Raw genomic sequence first — 21,801 nt, forward strand, 5'->3', positions numbered from 1 at the left:
GCCGATTACCTTTTTCCCATAGTATACAAAGTTGAAATAAAAAGAAAATATAAAAGTCTTACCGATTGCCTCATGAGTCAACTCTTATTGCACTTCCAACTACTTTGGTTACAAATTTTAACTGGACAACCCATCTCTTGATTTCCTAATGTGATTTAGAAAGTAAACGGTGGCAACTTTTGGTGGTAACAACGTTACAAACAGATTATGAAGTGTTGGTAATCTTTTTTTAATTAAATAGGATATTTAATTGAATAGAAATGGTCTCTTGATTTTGAAATGCGAAGGAACACGTTTGAAAAGTTATTTTTGCTATTATGAAGGACCACAACCGGCCTTCAATTCAAGGCATCGTTTTTTAAAAAAAAAAAAATAATAAATAGTTCTATTCTAATGGCCAGATAATTTTTTTAAAAAATTAGTTACTAATAAAAAGACACAGCTATTTAGAAAAGGCACAATATATATTAATATTTTTAAATAATATTCTAATTATAAGTATAAATATAAATATATATTATTAGAAGGGTAATTTGGTAATTTAACTTTTTAACTGTGGACTTCCCACTTTTAATATAGTATAGATAGATAAAATGTCTTCTTATTTCAACCTTCCGTATCTTTTTACGTGATAGGTCCATATGCTAATGCCAACTACATGCTTAATTATGGGAGGTTTTATTGAAGCCTAAATAATTAATCGTTCTAATTTATGTGAACATGTTTGACTGGGCATAGAGTTTAAGAAAAAATGAAGGCTTTTGGAATTTGTGATCCTAAACAAGTCAAAAAGGGGCCCCGAGTATTTATGTGGTTATAAAAGTTTCTCATTAATGGTAGAATGGTAAGTCTATGCTAGATTATTTTCAAATTTTAAAAGGGGTCATTCTAATTGGAACGAACTAAAAAGGAAATAGATTCACGTAAAATGGAACGGAGGAAGTATATAATTGTGCAATAGTGTTCACGAAACAGATTGGCAAGGACCCATGTGAACCTCCCATAATTGAGCACATTAGCATATAGAAGCTGTCTATATCACGTAAAAAGATATGAAAATATTACGTTTGGCTTTAACTAAAATCAATTATACAGTAGCTGCTTAATTAATGAATATAAAATAGAAGAAAAAATTCAATAGAGGATCACCTTTTATCTTTCCGACTTTAAATTAAGTGGTAATCCAGATCGAAATATCAGTTCGCAGCAGCAAAAACTATCGACCAACCTTAATTGCTCCGGGCGTCCATTTTACTTGGACACTTGCAAAAGCTGGTTTTTTGTGCAGTAATACTCGAGAACCAATCTAAATGGAATACAAACGAAAATAGGAGTAAGAGACGGGCAGATCTACCTTAGCCCAAACGGTATCATGTGAAATTGCTTGCAACGCTGGCTTTATGGTAAAAAAAGTAAGACACTTGCCCCATTTTTTAGCAATATTATTGAGTGTTTTTAGTAGGAAAGATAATTTTATTACATGATGAATAAACCATCAAATCAGAATAATTATTATGGGATGTATGAATAGTTGTAAATTTTTTACACTCTTTCTTATTTTACCCAAGTCACAAGCTTTCTTTTCCCTCCTCTCGTATGATTATATACTTTCTCTTTTATTTCTTTCTTATTTTTTTTTTGATGAGGTCCATCTCATTGAAGAAAGTATTAGACATGTGCCTAATAAAAGTTTTCTTTGGTTTGGTAGCCAACCTTGTTGACTTGGTTTGGTTGGTAGCCAACCTTGTTGAATTAGTTTGGTTTGGTAGCCAACTTTGTTGAATTTCTTTGGTTTGGTAGCCAACTTTGTTGAATTGTGAAAAGTGTGTGTAAATTGTCAAATATGGTAGGCTTTAGAGGGTGAAGCTTTGGCTATAAAAGGAGAGCTTCAACTCTCATTTCTACACACCAACAAAGAGAGAAAGAAAGAGTAAGGTTTCACAGACAAGGTATAAGAAAATAGTCTGTGAGGAAAATAGAGAGTGAGCGATATTGTAGTGAGGTGGGAATATCAAAAGAGGGTTATTTCTTTTGAGTGTTGTAGTGGTCTTTGGAGTATTTACCTCCGACCTACAAAGTTGTAAAATTCCTTACTATAGTGATATCAGTTGCTCCTCTCGGGGTCGTGGTTTTTTTTCCCTTATTCAGAAGGGTTTTCCACGTAAAAATTTTGGTGTCATTGTTACTCTTTTATTCTTGTTAATTACCGTATCTCGGTGCTACATTATTATTCCGCTTTATTACCGTGAATATTATTTTGGTAAGGGGTTTATTCCCAACAACTGGTATCAGAGCACGGGTTCTGCTCGTTCACTGAAATACTATTCACTGTCGGTAGTACTATACTTGGTGAAAAAATAAAAATGTCCGGAGTAAAGTACGAGGTAGCAAAATTCAACGGAGATAACGGTTTCTCAACATGGCAAAGAAGGATGAGAGATCTGCTCATCCAACAAGGATTACACAAGGTTCTAGATGTTGATTCCAAAAAGCCTGATACCATGAAAGCTGAGGATTGGGCTGACTTGGATGAAAGAGCTGCTAGTGCAATTAGGTTGCACTTATCAGATGATGTGGTAAATAACATCATTGATGAAGACACTGCACGAGGAATTTGGACAAGGTTGGAAAGCCTATACATGTCCAAAACGCTGACAAATAAATTGTACCTGAAGAAGCAGTTATACGCCCTACACATGAGTGAAGGTACGAATTTTTTGTCACATTTAAATGTGTTTAACGGACTAATCACACAGCTTGCCAACCTCGGAGTGAAAATCGAGGAAGAAGATAAAGCCATCTTGCTATTGAACTCGTTGCCATCTTCGTACGATAACTTGGCAACAACCATCCTGCACGGTAAGACTACTATTGAGTTGAAAGATGTCACATCGGCTCTTCTACTCAATGAGAAGATGAGAAAGAAGCCTGAAAATCAAGGACAGGCTCTCATCACAGAAGGTAGAGGCAGGAGTTATCAAAGGAGTTCGAACAACTATGGTAGATCCGGAGCTCGTGGGAAGTCAAAGAACCGATCCAAATCAAGAGTCAGAAATTGCTACAACTGTAATCAACCAGGTCACTTCAAAAGAGATTGCCCAAATCCAAGGAAGGGCAAAGGTGAAACCAGTGGCCAGAAGAATGACGACAACACAGCCGCCATGGTGCAAAATAATGATAATGTTGTCCTCTTTATAAATGAGGAAGAGGAATGCATGCACCTGTCAGGTTCAGAGTCGGAATGGGTGGTTGACACAGCGGCATCTCACCATGCCACACCGGTAAGAGATCTTTTTTGCAGATATGTAGCAGGTGATTTCGGCACAGTGAAAATGGGTAACACAAGTTACTCAAAGATTGCGGGGATTGGTGACATTTGTATCAAGACAAATGTCGGATGCACATTGGTTCTAAAGGATGTGCGGCATGTACCTGATTTACGGATGAACTTGATCTCGGGAATTGCTTTAGACCGAGATGGATACGAGAGCTATTTTGCAAATCAAAAGTGGAGACTCACTAAGGGATCATTGGTGATTGCAAAGGGAGTTGCTCGTGGCACGTTGTACAGGACAAATGCAGAAATATGCCAAGGTGAATTGAACGCGACACAAGATGAGATTTCTGTAGATTTGTGGCACAAAAGAATGGGTCATATGAGCGAGAAGGGATTGCAGATTCTTGCCAAGAAATCACTCATTTCTTATGCCAAAGGTACAACGGTAAAACCTTGTGACTACTGTTTATTTGGTAAGCAGCATAGAGTCTCATTTCAGACATCGTCTGAAAGAAAATTGAATATACTTGATTTAGTATATTCTGATGTTTGCGGCCCAATGGAAATTGAATCAATGGGCGGTAACAAATATTTTGTTACTTTTATTGATGATGCTTCACGAAAATTATGGGTTTATATTTTGAAAACCAAAGATCAGGTGTTTCAAGTTTTCCAGAAGTTTCATGCTCTAGTAGAAAGGGAGACGGGTCGAAAGCTAAAGCGTCTCCGAAGTGACAATGGAGGTGAGTACACTTCAAGGGAATTTGAAGAGTATTGTTCAAGTCATGGGATCAGACATGAAAAGACAGTTCCTGGAACCCCACAGCACAATGGCGTAGCCGAGAGGATGAACCGCACCATTGTGGAGAAGGTGAGAAGCATGCTCAGAATGGCTAAACTGCCTAAGTCATTCTGGGGTGAAGCAGTTCAGACAGCCTGTTACCTGATCAATAGGAGTCCATCAGTTCCGTTGGCGTTTGAAATCCCAGAGAGAGTCTGGACCAACAAGGAGGTGTCCTACTCGCATCTGAAGGTGTTCGGTTGCAGAGCTTTTGCACATGTACCAAAAGAGCAGAGAACAAAGCTGGATGATAAATCTATTCCCTGCATATTTATCGGATATGGAGATGAAGAGTTCGGGTACAGACTGTGGGATCCTTGTAAAGAAGAAGGTCATCAGAAGTAGAGATGTAGTCTTCCGAGAAAGTGAAGTTGGAACTGCTGCTGATATGTCAGAAAAGGCGAAGAATGGTATAATTCCTAACTTTGTTACTATTCCTTCTACTTCTAACAATCCCACAAGTGCAGAAAGTACGACCGACGAGGTTGCCGAGCAGGGGGAGCAACCTGGTGAGGTTATTGAGCAGGGGGAGCAACTTGATGAAGGTGTCGAGGAAGTGGAGCACCCCACTCAGGGAGAAGAACAACCTCAACCTCTGAGGAGATCAGAGAGGCCAAGGGTAGAGTCACGCAGGTACCCTTCCACAGAGTATGTCCTCATCAGTGATGAGGGGGAGCCAGAAAGTCTTAAGGAGGTGTTGTCCCATCCAGAAAAGAACCAGTGGATGAAAGCTATGCAAGAAGAGATGGAATCTCTCCAGAAAAATGGCACATACAAGCTGGTTGAACTTCCAAAGGGTAAAAGACCACTCAAATGCAAATGGGTCTTTAAACTCAAGAAAGATGGAGATGGCAAGCTGGTCAGATACAAAGCTCGATTGGTGGTTAAAGGCTTCGAACAGAAGAAAGGTATTGATTTTGACGAAATTTTCTCCCCCGTTGTTAAAATGACTTCTATTCGAACAATTTTGAGCTTAGCAGCTAGCCTAGATCTTGAAGTGGAGCAGTTGGATGTGAAAACTGCATTTCTTCATGGAGATTTGGAAGAGGAGATTTATATGGAGCAACCAGAAGGATTTGAAGTAGCTGGAAAGAAACACATGGTGTGCAAATTGAATAAGAGTCTTTATGGATTGAAGCAGGCACCAAGGCAGTGGTACATGAAGTTTGATTCATTCATGAAAAGTCAAACATACCTAAAGACCTATTCTGATCCATGTGTATACTTCAAAAGATTTTCTGAGAATAACTTTATTATATTGTTGTTGTATGTGGATGACATGTTAATTGTAGGAAAAGACAAGGGGTTGATAGCAAAGTTGAAAGGAGATCTGTCCAAGTCATTTGATATGAAGGACTTGGGCCCAGCACAACAAATTCTAGGGATGAAGATAGTTCGAGAGAGAACAAGTAGAAAGTTGTGGCTATCTCAGGAGAAGTACATTGAACGTGTACTAGAACGCTTCAACATGAAGAATGCTAAGCCAGTCAGCACACCTCTTGCTGGTCATCTAAAGTTGAGTAAGAAGATGTGTCCTACAACAGTGGAGGAGAAAGGGAACATGGCTAAAGTTCCTTATGCTTCAGCAGTCGGAAGCTTGATGTATGCAATGGTATGTACTAGACCTGATATTGCTCACGCAGTTGGTGTTGTCAGCAGGTTTCTTGAAAATCCTGGAAAGGAACATTGGGAAGCAGTCAAGTGGATACTCAGGTACCTGAGAGGTACCACGGGAGATTGTTTGTGCTTTGGAGGATCTGATCCAATCTTGAAGGGCTATACAGATGCTGATATGGCGGGTGACATTGACAACAGAAAATCCACTACTGGATATTTGTTTACATTTTCAGGGGGAGCTATATCATGGCAGTCTAAGTTGCAGAAGTGCGTTGCACTTTCAACAACTGAAGCAGAGTACATTGCCGCTACAGAAACTGGCAAGGAGATGATATGGCTCAAGCGATTCCTTCAAGAGCTTGGATTGCATCAGAAGGAGTATGTCGTCTATTGTGACAGTCAAAGTGCAATAGACCTTAGCAAGAACTCTATGTACCATGCAAGGACCAAACACATTGATGTGAGATATCATTGGATTCGAGAAATGGTAGATGATGAATCTCTAAAAGTCTTGAAGATTTCTACAAGTGAGAATCCCGCAGATATGCTGACCAAGGTGGTACCAAGGAACAAGTTCGAGCTATGCAAAGAACTTGTCGGCATGCACTCAAACTAGAAGACAGTGCTACCTCCTCTAGATGAATGAGACTGGAGGGGGAGATTGATGATGTCCATCTCATTGAAGAAGTATTAGGCATGTGCCTAATAAGAGTTTTCTTTGGTTTGGTAGCCAACCTTGTTGACTTGGTTTGGTTGGTAGCCAACCTTGTTGAATTAGTTTGGTTTGGTAGCCAACCTTGTTGAATTTCTTTGGTTTGGTAGCCAACTTTGTTGAATTGTGAAAAGTGTGTGTAAATTGTCAAATATTGTAGGCTTTAGAGGGTGAAGCTTTGGCTATAAAAGGAGAGCTTCAACTCTCATTTCTACACACCAACAAAGAGAGAAAGAAAGAGTAAGGTTTCACAGACAAGGTATAAGAAAATAGTCTGTGAGGAAAATAGAGAGTGAGCGATATTGTAGTGAGGTGGGAATATCAAAAGAGGGTTATTTCTTTTGAGTGTTGTAGTGGTCTTTGGAGTATTTACCTCCGACCTACAAAGTTGTAAAATTCCTTACTATAGTGATATCAGTTGCTCCTCTCGGGGTCGTGGTTTTTTTCCCTTATTCAGAAGGGTTTTCCACGTAAAAATTTTGGTGTCATTGTTACTCTTTTATTCTTGTTAATTACCGTATCTCGGTGCTACATTATTATTCCGCTTTATTACCGTGAATATTATTTTGGTAAGGGGTTTATTCCCAACATTTTTCTCCAAGAGTTTAAAAGTTCAATTCAAAAGTTTTTGTGGTAAATATTTGAGATTATTAGATGACGAGAATTTAAAAAAATAATGTCATAACCTTGAATATTTCTTAAGATATAATAGTAACTCTAATATTGATGAATTAAACTTATTTTTAAAATTAAAGTGTTATGGAAAATAGTAAGCAGAAAATAACTCGACATAAGCATTTTTCTTTTATGTCTTACAGAGAAGCTATCTTGGAAAATCTACCTTCCTCAAAAAATTTGTTATTATGTGAGATATTTAACTCTTACAGCGAGTTGACTGAATATTTAGCGTAACCACATTTCACAATTTCATGATAAAGAATTGAAAATCAAAACAATATGTCCCAAATATAGTATTTTATTGCAAACCAGTACTAAACTGCACACACCAATGACACAAGAGAATCAAAGAAGAAAAATTAAGGAAATACAGAAACGATAATACCAAAAGCAATCTTCTTAATTCACTACTCCCTTAATCTTTTGCATTGTTCTTGCACTCATTTGTTGAAACAGGGATCCATGTAAAGCCCAAAGATTGGAATTTTTCGTGCGTTATGTGGTCAACTGATTTTGCCATATCCTCAGTCAAAAGATTCTTCCAATCTCCTATTTCTCCTTTTCGAAAAAACGCACTGTTCTTGACTCTAAAAGTATTTGGGTGAATCCAGCCGCTCTTATTCACCTCTAAATTGCTCAAACTTTCAAAATGACAGCGTGCCACTATTTTTTCAGCTACCCCTTGATTCTCTTCCTCTGTAGAGAATGGTTTACCCATGAATTCCGCCAATTTCTTTACATAGCACAACGTGTTGCTCTTCAAGTCTTCATACTTTAAGAAGAACACTCTCTCTGGTCTATCTACACTACTTGCTATCCAGTAATCCAAAACATGGTTCCAGTACGGTCCACATGACGATTTGCCTTCACAAAACCACTTGAATTCCTGTTCGAATGGAACAACCTCTGCTTTGAATGCATCGGCGCTTTCTTTAACCTTTTGCATGTAATGCCACCAAGAAACAAAAGTGTCTTTTGGTTCCCTACATATGTAAATGATTTTGCAATCAGATTCTAATATAGATGGTGGTAAGCAAGTATAAGGGAGATGTGTAGCCAACAACGGGAACTCTGTTTCTACTAAAGTAGGATTCGTGAAACTGTCAACTTCAACAGTCGGCACGCACTCGTGGGGTTGCTTGGTTAGCAAAGGATTTGTGGAATCATCATCAGAAAAACGATCTCTGGTTATAATGGAAAAGGTCAAGGCTTTAAGCCAAGTGGTACCTGTTTTTGGATAACTGCAGAGGAAAATATCAGAGGGTTGAGCCTTGAAGTTTTCTTGCATGGATAAAGTTTGTCTTAAGTAGCGAAAAGGGAACCAGAAGCCTTTATATTGATAGTGATCACGACAAGGATAGAGGGTTTCTCGTTTGGTAAGGGTTGATATTATCTCTTCGAATTTCATGCTCATCATTTTCTCGGAATTTTCTGATCCATAATTGGCTGATAAGCGACTAGCTTTGGAAGAGAAAGAGGAGCTCATTTTTTGGTCAAAGAAGTAATTCAAGAATTTAAAACTTTGATCCTGATTGTAGACAACTTCTCCATTGACATATATATACTAGAAGAGATTTTTCATAAATTGCAAATAAGCCCTATTTCATTTGAGTTTTAAGGTAAGCTGAATCAATTTACCTTTTTGGCATTTGAACTCTGTTTCTAATTTATTGGCGAAAAAAAGGGTTGGTTGCTAGGTTACTGCTCCAATAATATGTAGTTGACTATCATTTAAATACACTCTTGTGATTCAGCAGGCATTTAAATATCATTCTAGAATATGTATATTAGGTATATTGACAATCTCTCAAAATCGATCTGAATGGATTAAAATAGTTTTTATTGAAGCTAAATAATAATCTAAACAATTAATTAATATAGAGACTTACACTTATTTAATAGTGATAAGGAAACACATTGGCAAGGGCCCATGTGAAGAGTCTATTACTCAAATGCTCGCTCAACTATCTCAAATTATATGCTAAAGTCACTTTTGTTTCATTTGTAACAACAAAGTCACTTAAGTATGCTTATAGCACTGAGAAAGTCATTCAACTAGATTTTTCAAATTTTTATTGTCAAATGCCTATTTTATCCTCTAAATTATCAGTTTTTTTTAACTTTTTAGATATTATAATTTTTTCTCTTTTTAATCTACATTGTGGACTTAACTATAGAATAAATATATTTATTTATAAAATAAAAATTGATACATTAGTTTTTAGCTCATATAATGACGGAATAATAATATAATTAATTTTCAAGAATATATAATGTATATTATAAAAATGCCTTTATTTAAATTATTATATTTTACAACCTTTATTTTATTTTATTTTATTCTCAATTGTGTAAATAAGTTTTTGAATTTTTTTTAATATTAAAATTATTATTACGGACAAATTATTCTAAATAATTTTTTTGCTATGCTCATTATTTTGATATTCAAGCATTATATATGCTTAAATATTTTTCATTTTTTTAATTTATAAATAAAATTTATTATTCTATAGGTTCCATAATATAAATTAAAAGGGAAAAGATCATAATATTAAAAAATTTAAAAAATAAATAAAAAGAAGATAAATGTTTATAATTTAGAGAGTAAAATAGGTATTTGGCAATCCAAAATTTAAAAATCTAGTTGAATGACCTTCTGAGTGCTATAGACATAATTAAGTGTCTTTGTTGTTACAAACGAAAGAAAAATGACTCTAATAGATAATTTGGGATAGTTGAGTGACCATTTGAATAATGGACTCCTCATGTGAACCTCCCATAGTTGAACATGTAGTTGACATTAGCATATAGAAACTGTCTTTATCACGTAAAAAGATATGAAAGTACTACACTTAGCTTTAATTAAAATCAATTATACAGTAGTTGCTTAATTTATGAATATAGAGTAGAAGTGGAGGCGTAAGCAACGATTTTTATAAGCGGTGTCGAGATTTATAAAAGAACGAGAATAATAACTTTAATTATCATACAAAAAATAGGCTCTGTTGGTTTTGTTGAGTTTTAAGCTAGAAAAGGTCCCGAATTCAATTTTACTTTATCCCGAATTCAATTTTACTTTATCCCGAATTCAATTTTACTTTATCACAATTTTTAACTACAAGACTCTCTCAAATATTTACAAAAAACTGTATTAGTTGAGGTTCAAACCTTTGACCTCTTATAAAAAAATCAAGTACATAACCAACACGCCAAGAGACAATTTGTGATGACCCAAAAGGTCATCACTTGTTTTTAAAATGAATTCTTCGTTCCGACTCGATTTGCCTGCGCAGCCCGGGCGCGTAGCCGGAAAGCTATTATATGAAAATCTGTGAAAAATGATGAATTTTAACTGTAAAATGGATTTAAGTTGACTTCGGTCAATATTTTGGGTAAACGGATCCGAACTCGTGATATGATGGTTCCGAGGGTCCGTAGGAAAATATGGGACTTGGGCGTATGCCTGGAATCGAATTCCGAGGTCCCAAGCCCGAGAAATGAATTTTTAAAGAAAATTATTTTCTGAAATTATTTCTGAGTTTTGAAAATAAAATGTGCTTAAAACTCGATGGTATCGGGCCCGTATTTTAGTTCCGGAGCCGGTACAGGTCTTATATGTAATTTAAGATAAGTCTATGAAATTTGGTAAGAAACAGAAGTCGTTTGAGGTGATTTGGACCCGTAGTTGTGAAAATTCATACTTTGAAGGTTTTGAGATTTTTCTTAGATTTCTATGCTAAATTCGTTGTTTAAAAGGTTATTTTGGCAATTTAATCGCATGGATAAGTTCATATGATGTTTTTGAGTTGGTATGCATGTTTGGTTTGAAGCCCCGAGGGCTCGGGTGAGTTTCGGATAGGTTTCAAAAAGTTTTGAACTTGGAAAAAGTTGCAGGTTTTTGCTGCTCTCAGTGCACAGAGGTTTTGTGTTTCACGTTCGCGTGGTCCCACTCGCAAACGCATAAGGCAAATTTCTCAAGTGTCAATTTGTTCTTCGCGAACGCAGAGCTTGGGATGCGAACGCGAGGCTGTGGGGGGAGTACCCTTCGCGAACGCGTCCAGGCACTCGCGAACACGTAGGCTAATGGCCTGGGCAGGGGGAAGGGAATCTTGTGCTACGCGAACGCGGCCACTGGCCCGCGAACGCGAAGGCTCTAGGAGATGAAGCTCCGCGAACGCGAGCCGACGAACGCAAACGTGAAGGTCACCTAAGCCTGACACATCGCGAACACGATGAAGGCCTGTCCAGTGATTTTAAAACAGAAGCCAAAACGGGACTTAACCAAAATTTCATAACTTCTTCTTCCAAACTCCAAATTGGGCGATTTTTGAAAGAGAACATCACTACAAATCCATAGGTATGTGATAGACTCATTTTCTTCAATTTCCATTAACACGCATTAGATTTCTAGGCCTAAATCATGGTCCTAAGGGTAGAAAATTAGGGATTTGGGTAGAGTTAGGGCTTCTTGCATAATTAGGATTTAGACCTCATTTTGGGGTTGGATTTCGGAACTAAATACATATTCGGGCTTGTGGGTGAATGGGTGATCGGGTTTTGGTCCGAACCTCGTATTTTGACCAAGCGGACCCGGGGTCGATTTTTGACTTTTTGGGAAGAATGATGGGAATTCTACAATTGAGCATTGGAATTGGATTATTTAGCGTTTATTGATGTTGTTAAATCAATTTGGACTAGATACGAGTTGTTTGGAGGCGAATTCTAAAGGAAAAGCGGTGTTTGAGGCTTGAGTTGGCCGTGGAAGTTCGAGGTAAGTGTTTGGTCTAACCTTAGCTTGAGGGATTAGGAGTTGAGTCCTAATTTCTATATGTTACTTGTTGAGTACGACGTATAGGCATGATGACGAGTATTTATACGTTGGTGTCAAGCATGATCGTGAGTGTTAAATTGATATTGTTGTGTTCCGAATAAATACTATGAATGCCTAAGTTGTTGATTCTCTGAGTTGGACAAGGATTATGATTATCCTCGTGGAAATTACTTATGATTGAATATTGGTGCTAGTTGAGGTATTTAGATGTTGGAACAAGTTTGGTTATAGTTGATTTTCCCTTGCCGGATGTACTTACTTATACCGTCGATTCCTTGCCGGGATAGTGTTGTTTCTTTATTGGTCCCTTGTCGGGACTTTTGTTGTGATTGGTGTTGAACTTTATATGTAGATCGGGTTGCATGCCGCAACAATATTATATTTGGATCGGGTTGCACGCCGCAACAATATTATATTTGGATTGGTTTGCACGCCACAACAATATTATATTTGGATCAGGTTACACGCTGCAACAGTATTATATTTGGATTGGGTTGCACGTTGCAACAATAATATAATTAAATCGGGTTGCACACCGCAACAGTGATAAATGATATGGATCGGGTGGCACGCCGCAACAGAGTTATTAACTTTTGGGAACGGGTTGCACGCCGCAACAATTGATAATACGAAGTGTTCATAGATTGGTTACAAGTTCCTTATTGTTTTGCTGTAAATTCTAAATTGTTCTTATGCTTTTTCTCTTAATTTACTGTTGGTACTGATATTCCCCCGCAGCATGTACCCCCTCCCATCTTTACTTGTTTATTCTTGTTTTATTTTCCGTTGCATATTATATAACCGCACAGGTTTATTTGGTAGTCTAGTCCTAGCCTCGTCACTACTTCGCCGGGGTTAGGCCAGGCACTTACCAGCACATGAGGTCGGTTGTGTTGATACTACACTCTGCACTATGTGCAGATTCTAGAGCGCAACTTTTGGACTGTAGCATTGGGTAGCTGCCTTCAGTCCAGTTAAAGATCCCGAGGTAGTCCTGCAGGCGTCCGCAGGCCTGGCGTTCTCTTCTATCTTTATGTGTATTCTGTTTTCATTTGCTTCCGAGACAGATTTTACTTTCTTTTCAGACATTTGTATGTAGTATTCATAGACAGTCCGTGATATTGTGACACCGGATTTCGGGTAAAGATATATGTTGGCATTACCGTACTATTTATGGTTAATTTACCAGCTTAAGTCTTCCGCTTGTATCTATTCATCGTTAATATTTCACTATTAATCACATGTTAGTTTAAATTGTTAAAAAGGCTAAATAAAAGAGTTAGGGATTCATTATTACGTGGCTTGCCTAGCTTTCACGAGTAGGCGCCATCACGACTCCCGAGGATGGAAAATATGGGTCGTGACAAGTTGGTATCAGAGCTCTAGGTTACATAGGTCTCATAATTCACGGACAAGCTTAGTAGAGTCTGAGGGATCGGCACGAAGACATTTGTATTTATCCCCCAGAGGCTACAGAGCTAGGAAAAACTTCACATTTATTCTTTCTTGTCGTGCGATTTGGTTTCTCAATGCTAATTGAATTTCTATTATGTTCTTTTGCAGATGGCGAGAACACGCACTTCCTTATCCACCGATCAGTAGCCCGAGCCCCCAGCAGCAGCTCCCATGAGGGGAAGAAGGAGAGGCCGAGGTAGGGGCAGAGCTCAGCCCAGAGCAGTAACACCATCATCAGAGCCTCAGGTTGACTTTGATGATGAGGTTCCAGCCCAGACAGTTCTGGTGGGCCCATCTCAGGTCCTAGAGGAGTTTATTGCTAGCCCAGTACTCCAGGATGTTCTGGTCCGTCTAGTGGGCCTTATAAAGAGCAGGTTTGCTTCCTGTAGCACCAACCGTCTCTCAGGTTGGAGGAGGAGCCCATACTCTAGCTACTCGCACTCCGGAGCAGATGGCTCCCCAGTTTCAAACTCCAACAGCTCATCCAGTTGGAGCAGTTTAGCCGGGTGTGGTAGCCCAGACCGATGATGAAGCAGCTATGTTCGTCGATGCTTTGTGGAGGTTGGACATGTTCACCAAGCTCTTCACTACTACTTTCAGCGGTGCATCTTCTGAGGATCCCCAAGATTATCTAGACAACTGTCATGAGGTTCTCAGGAACATGGGGATAGTGAAGACCAATGGGGTCGATTTTGCTACTTTTCGCTTGTCTGGATCCGCCAAGACTTGATGGAGAGATTATTGCTTGGCTAGACCAAACAGATCACCAGCCTTGACTTGGGAGCAGTTTACCCAGCTATTTATGGAGAAGTTTCTCCCTATTACTCAGAGAGAGATCTATTAGAGGCAATTTGAGCGTCTCCAGTAGGGTTCTATGACTGTTACTCAGTATGAGACCAGATTCATCGACTTGGCCCATCATGCTCTTATCATACTTCCTACTGAGAGAGAGAAAGAGAGAGAGAGAGAGAGAGAGAGAGAGAGAGAGAGGGTGAGGAGGTTCATTGAAGGACTTATCCAGCCTATTCGACTTTAGATGGCCAAGGAGACTGGGAGTGAGATATCTTTCTAGGAGGTGGCCAATGTGGCCAGGAGAGTTGAGATGGTTCTATCGCAGGGGGGTTGGTCAAGGGTCTGACAAGAGGCCTCGTCATTCAGGCTGATTCAGTGGTACCTTGTCTAGAGGCAGAGATTTGTATGGTAGAGGCCATCCGCCTAGGCCTTTTCAGTCAGCCCTTTAGGTTTCTCTCGGTGCTTCAGGTGGCTATGGCTCTCATATGCAGTATTCTGATCAGCACCCCTATAGTGCACCACCAGCTCCTATCAGTGCACTGCCACTCCAGAGTTTTCAGGGTGGTCATTCAGCTCGCCCGGGTCAGTCTCAGGTTTCTCAACCGCAACATTCAGGTGGATGTTTTGAGTGTGTTGAGTATAGTCGTATACGAAGGGCTTGTCTGAGATTGGTGGGTACTCAATCGCAGTAGTAGGGTTCCCGTGCTATGGTTCAGGCACCAGGTGTTCCGCCGCCCGCTCTGCCAGCTAGGGGTGGGGGTAAAGGTGCTAGAGGTGGAGGTAGAGGTAGAGGTGTTAGAGGTGGAGATCAGACCGCTAGAGGTAGAGGCCAGCCGGCTGCAGGCCATCCCAGAGATGTCGTTCAGGGTGGTAAGGCCCAGCCCCGATGTTATGCTCTACCAGCCAGGCCTGAGGCTGAGGCTGAGGCTTCCGATGCAGTTATCACATGTACTGTTCTGGTTCGTGGCAGAGATGCTTCAGTTTTATTTGATCCAGGGTCTACCTACTCCTATGTGTCATCTTATTTTGCACCGTATCTGGCCATGCCTAATGATTCCTTAAGTTCCCCTGTATATGTGTCTACACCGGTGGGTGATTCTATTGTGGTAGATCGAGTCCATTGTTCTTGTATAGTGGTGATTGAGGGTCTTTAGACTCGTGTAGATTTGTTGCTTCTGGACATGGTTGATTTTGATGTCATGCTAGGGATGGACTGGTTATCACCTTACCACGCTATCTTGGACTGTCATGCCAAGACTGTGACCTTAGCCTTGTCGGCTTACCTCGTTTAGAGTGGAGGGGGACTTCTGGTCATTCTACCCGTAATGTTATCTCTTATGTGAAGGCTCGGCGTATGGTCGAGAAGGGGTGTTTGGCCTATTTGGCATATGTTCGTAATTTTAGTGCCGATGTTCCTTCTATTGATTATGTGCCTGTTGTTCATGAGATCCATGAGGTATTCCCCTCAGACCTGCCGGGTATGCCACCCGACAGGTATATTGACTTTTGCATTGATTTGGCTCCGGGCACTCAGCCCATTTTTATCCCGCCGTATCGTATGCCCCCGCCTAAGTTGAAAGAGTTGAAGGAGCAGTTGTAATACTTGCTTGAAAAAGGTTTCATTAGACCTAGTGTTTTGCCTTGGGGTGCGTCGGTGTTGTTTGTTAATAAGAAGGACGGATCGATGAGAATATGTATTGATTACCAGCAGTTGAACAAGGTTACAATCAAGAATAAGTATCTGTTGCTGAGGATTGATGATTTGTTTGATCAGCTTCAGGGTGTCAAGATATTTTAGAAGATTGGCTTGAGATCTGGCTACCATCAGTTGAGGATTAGGGCATCCTATGTCTCTAAGACAGCTTTCCGCACTTGGTACGGGCATTATGAGTTCTTGGTAATGCCATTCAGGTTGACAAATGCTCCAGCAGCTTTTATGGATTTGATGAACCGAGTGTTCAGGCCTTACTTGGATTCGTTAGTGATAGTCTTCATTGATGATATTTTGATCTATTCCTGCAGCTGGGAAGAGCACGAGCAACATCTTAGAGTGGTTCTTCAGACTCTGAGGGATAGTCAGTTGTATGCTAAGTTATCGAAGTGTAAGTTCTGGTTGAGTTCAGTTGCATTCATAGGTCATGTTGTATCGGCAGAGGGTATTCAGGTTGATCCGAAGAAGATTGAGGCAGTCAAGAACTGGCCTAGACCAGCGTCAGTTACAGAGATCTGGAGTTTCTTGGGATTGGCAGGCTATTATTGCCTGTTTGTGAAGGGGTTTCCGCCCATTGCAGCCCCGATGACCAGGTTGACCCAGAAGGGTGCCTAGTTCAGGTGGTTAGACGACTTGAGGCGAGTTTCAAAAGCTCAATATAGCTTTGACTACGGTACCGGTGTTAGTTTTGCCCACAGGTTCAGGGTCGTATATAGTTTATTGTGATGCATCTTGTATTGGACTTGGTGCGGTGTTGATGCAGGATGGCAAGTCATTGCCTATGCTTCACGACAGTTGAACATTCATGAGAAGAACTATACGGTTCATGATTTGGAGTTAGCAGCCATTATTCACGCATTGAATATTTGGAGGCATTATCTGTATGGCGTGGCATGTGAGTTGTTCACGGATCATAAGAGTCTGCAGTACTTGTTCAAGCAGAAGGGCTTGAATTTGAGGTAGAGAAGGTGGTTGGAGCTGTTAAAGGACTATTATATCACCATCTTAAATCATCCGAAAAAGGCCAATGTGGTGGACGATGCTTTGAGTAAGAAGTCAGTCAGTATGGGCAATCTTGCTTATATTCCGGTCGGTGAGAGGCCACTTGCTATTGATGTTCAGGCTTTGGCCAATCAGTTCGTGAGGTTGGATGTTTCTGAGCCTAGTCGTGTGTTAGCTTGCACGGTCGCTCGTTCTTCTTTATTGGACCGTATCCGTGATCAGCAGTATGATGATCCCCATTTGTGTGTACTTTGAGACATGGTGCAGCACTGAGGTGCCAAGTAGGTTAACTTAGGTGATGATGGAGTTTTTGTTGATACCCAATTTTTCCCTATATATTTTTCAATATGTAAAATACCTTCAAAATAGCATATATATGCATATATAAGCATGTCCAAATGTTTTATTAGTTCTTCATAATTTTTAAAGGTTTTTAAATCAATTTATTTCCCCTTTTATCCGTAAAACCCCAATAATCCAAGATCATTATTTTGGTAATTCATTTATTTGACTTTTATATTTATGCTAAAATATAGCTAAGGTAATTTTTTCATATTTTTACAAATTTATTTAGTATTTTTTAAAAGCTAAATTACATGTAATTGCAATATTAGCCTCTTTTAAGATTTAATCGCGTTTATATTCATAAAATCAAGTCCTATTTTTTAAAATTGTTAATTATATGTTATAAATCATTTTAGGGATTTTAATTTATTTTCAGAAATTAATTTACTATTTTTTATAAAATGAATAGGGAAAAATGGCTATTTAAAATCTAGCCAGATTGGCTTTCAATTTCAGCCTAAATTGAGCCCCTAATCAGACCCAACTTCCCAGCCCAATTGCAACTCAAACCCGACCCCTAACCCAATTAAATGACCCAACCCGGATTCCCACCTAACCCCTTTAATCCTAGCTGTTGATCATTAAGATCAACGACCACTATCCGCCCTTCCATAATTAAACCCATACGACCCCTTACCCTACCTCATTCTTCACCAAACACTGCCCTTGAATTCCATTTCCCTCTCAATTCTCTCTGAAACCCTCATGAACCCTAGTCGCCGCCATCTAATCCCACCCTAATCCACCCTAAACCCTGCCTAATCCATGGCCTCCCATGATCATTCGAGACATGCATCAGCCTCCTATGGCTCCTGGGTGTTTGTTGCTGTGGTTTCATGGCCAAGCCTCGAAGGGATCAGGTCCAGTCCTTGCTCGACTTCAATTTAGGGCCTTTCTCCGGCCATCCATGACCTTTCTCCGTCCATTCATGGCCTATCAAAGCAGATCCTTGACTTTCCTGGTTAGATCGAAAACTTTAAAAGTCCTTCTCACATTTTCTAGGTTTTCTGAAACCCTAATCTTTAAGATCTTTCAGCTTTTTTCAGAGAGATTAAGATGTACTTAAATTCCGAATGTAACTGTGGATTTCCCTCTATCAGGAACCCGCTATTTCTTATGTTTGTTTGAACCATATAGAAAATATATGGATATCGAAGAAGAATTAAGCTCGCGGAGATTAATAAAACAGAAAGTCTCATAGTACGTCGTCCTTTCCTGTCCGTGCGCTGTTTTTCTTTGCCTTTCAAGATATTGCGTATAAAGAGAAAGATAGCCAGTCCTCTTGGGCGGCCAAGAGTGTTATGTAAAAAGGACCAAGGAGGATCCTATCCTAAAGGAGAAGGAGGAGGAGTAGGAGCTAGCTTTAGGGGCGGAATCGAATGATTACGAGATAAACAATGAGACAAAGGAGAGCACTTAGACAATTCACTTTGAGTACAGGGAAGTCTGCTGGTAGGAATTCCTCAGGGCGTATTACGGTTTTTCACCGAGGGGGTGGATCGGATGACTGAAATAAAAAAAACCTATGTTTGTTTTATTGTGGAAAGCCCTAGGTCTTTTGGTTTGAGACTGCTTGTTTGAATGTATACTTGACTCGATTAAATGTTCCTTGTTTCAGACTCTCTTTTCTTTTATGTGACTTATCTGATTCTGAGTTTCACTATCTTTTTAACTCGACTATTGGTGAAACCCTAATTTCTTAAAAGGTTTTCCTCACTTGATACTGTGAGACCTTTATTTGGTTTCTAATTCTCTTTACCTGTTGCTGCGTTTTCTTCATTGTTGATTCTATGTGATTACTTGACATACTTGACTACCGTGCTTCGAATATCTTTCTTACTACTGAATCCTAGCTTATTTCTGCTACTATTGTATGTTGTTTCTTTTGCCAATGTGCTTGGCCTCGTATGCCTGATGCTTCTGTTCACTCTATTTATATACTGAAGTGCGGAATCGTGTTTCTTCCTTGATTGATCTTGATCTGGTGACTGATTGCAAAAGCTTTTCTTTTGTGACCCCTAATTTCACTTGCCTGTTTAAAATTTATTGATTCCTTTCCCTTTACCCTAATGTTTTACCTTGTTGAATCTTTTCCAAAATAAGCATATCTTTGTACTTAGACTTGATTGTTTACCTCATGGTTTTACTGCTCCTTTTATGGCAATAATCAATCTGCCCCCAAACTGATTTTCTTTCCTTAATTAGACCTGCTGCTACTCGTTATACGATGATTCCTTAATTAAAGGGAATCACTTGGGGTAATTGATTCTGACTCATGATTGTTTCTATGTTTGTGTTAAGACTTTACCTATTACCTTATTCTTCACCAATTTTCAAAACTATAAATACCCACCCTCTTTTATTTCAAAGACACGAACAATCTGAGTTCAGAACACACACTTCACTCAAAACTCTCTCTTTTCTCTACTTCTACTTATGCTACTACTTTGTCTAGCCAGCTGAAAGCCAAGGCTAGGTTGTGGAAATTTGCTTAGCTTTCCTTTCCGCACTTTGCTTCTTACTGGTATGTCCTGGTTAATTTTCAACATCAACAACAATATGTTTTCTGTAATTGTTTCAACTTCTCTCATGTTTGTCTACTTCTGCTTATGTTTCTGTAATCAAGTTACATTACTAGCATGTTGAAATGTGTTCCCTTTCCCTTTTAAATTAATGCTCTCCTATGTGTATGAATCTCAAAACCCACATCCCCTCTTTGTGTTTGTGTTCTCTGGCTGGTTTGTGGGCATGCCAACATCATCTATTGTTGTGCATGACCAAACCTGACTCTTTCTGGGGTCATATGCTTCATGCAATGTATTCCTAAAACCCCTGAATTTGTGCAACTACTGATTCTATGTAGTTTAAGTTTTACTACTACTGTTTTCAAATTACACTTACCCCTTACTATCCTCAACCCATGTTTAAATAAATCTCTGTTTTTGCACTTCCACTATACTCTTAGAACCTAGGTTCTGCCCCTCTTGTGTGATCCTTGCCTTGGGACCCTTGAGCTCCCTCTGAACTTGGACACATAAGGGCTGGCCCTTCCACACTGCACTCATCTCTATCTGGTTATGCAAACCTGGGTGTAAGCACTACCCGGGGTCCCTTAAGACCCTTAGGGAACTTTGACACACTCAGGCCTGAGAAAGACTATGAGAACATTGGCATTTGAGGTGGTTTATTCCATAACTTAGAGAGGAAGTCAGAATCAGGCTTCCTATGGTTGTAACTTCTTATTTTGCTTTTCTGGTGTAATTCATTCATTTTTGGTCTGTAATGATTTGTAACAAATATTGGGGTTGGCTAGTGAAAAGGGATGGGGTAATTATGCATGTTTTAGCTATTAGGAGGGTAGATACCATGCATATAGGATCTATTTTTTTAAATTCTGCATGCTTTAATTCTACACTTAGATAACATGCCTATAGGATCTATTTTTAAATTCTACATGCTTTAATTCTACACTTAGATAATATGCCTATAGGATATGTTTAATAAACTCTGCATGTTTTACTTCCACACTTAGATAACATACCTATAGGATCTGTTTAATAAATTCTGCATGCTCAATTAGATACCATGCCTATAGGACCAAAATCAACTTTTAATATGTAGATACCATGTCTATAGGAATTAAAATCAACAATAATAAAGAGCATGTTTATAGGATCTAAATGGCTATAATTAGACATCATGTCTATAAAATTAAAATCAGTTTGACTCGTACTGTTCTGAATCAGTTTAAACAACCTACTCCTTTTGTTAATACAATTTAGATATCATGCCTATAGGATCCCAAATCACCCGTTTAAAATTAACTACTTTACTGTATTCCTAATCAGTAATAGACATCATGCTTATAGGACATCACCCATACACACTTAGGCAAGCCTTAGGTAATAATGGTAAAACTAAATCCGCCTTTATTTAATTAGCAACTGCTACAACCAGCAGACAGGCCTGATTCGGACTTCTTATCTGAGTTATGTAATAAATTGGTCTGCTTCAACAATTAAAACACCCATGCCTTAGTACTTTAAATTCTCTCCCTAAATGTGTTTAAGTCATGCTATTTATATGCTTTTCTTAAGGAGGTATATATGAGCCTCTTAGTTGTTTATATGTTTCCCCTAATATGCAGTCCTATGTGTTTTGAATGTCGCCTTAGTCTTTTACCTTTAAAAAACTCAAGAGTCAACCTAAAATCCTCCCTCTTATAGGAATAGTAGTCCTAAATTCCTCCGGGACTGATAGAAATGGGACGGGTAGTAGCATGCAATAGAGGTCGAGTCCAATCTACGCTTTAATACCTTAACGGGGTGGGAAGGGTAGATATGGATATGATGACCGGTGCGCTAATACCACGTGTATCCTCTCTTCTGAGGAGTGTCACACCGTGTATCGCATTGATGTGATCCATATTATAAATAAACCTAGGACCCCCCCTCCTTTTATATTCTCAAGTATTTGTAGAACTATAACTCATTTTCAAAATTCGCCTTTTAATTGTTTTCAAACTCTTGTGTGTTCAAAC

General features: G+C 39.0%; 1 protein-coding gene across 1 annotated transcript; it reads right to left on the reverse strand.

Annotated features, from left to right (window-relative positions):
* Positions 1–7,373: 7,373 nt before the first annotated feature.
* On the reverse strand, positions 7,374–8,707 carry LOC104214087 (flavonol sulfotransferase-like). Its single transcript, XM_009763700.2, has one exon. It carries the CDS (start codon positions 8,609–8,611, stop codon positions 7,541–7,543), a length of 1,071 nt encoding a protein of 356 aa, XP_009762002.1. The 5' UTR covers positions 8,612–8,707; the 3' UTR covers positions 7,374–7,540.
* Between the last annotated feature and the right edge of the window lie 13,094 nt (positions 8,708–21,801).

The sequence above is a fragment of the Nicotiana sylvestris genome, chromosome 1 (genome assembly GCF_000393655.2).
Source record: "Nicotiana sylvestris chromosome 1, ASM39365v2, whole genome shotgun sequence".
NCBI lineage: Eukaryota > Viridiplantae > Streptophyta > Magnoliopsida > Solanales > Solanaceae > Nicotiana > Nicotiana sylvestris.

Excerpts from the sequence above, each read along its gene's own strand:
- LOC104214087 (XM_009763700.2), bottom strand. The coding sequence starts at position 8,611 with ATGAGCTCCTCTTTCTCTTCCAAAGCTAGTCGCTTATCAGCCAATTAT.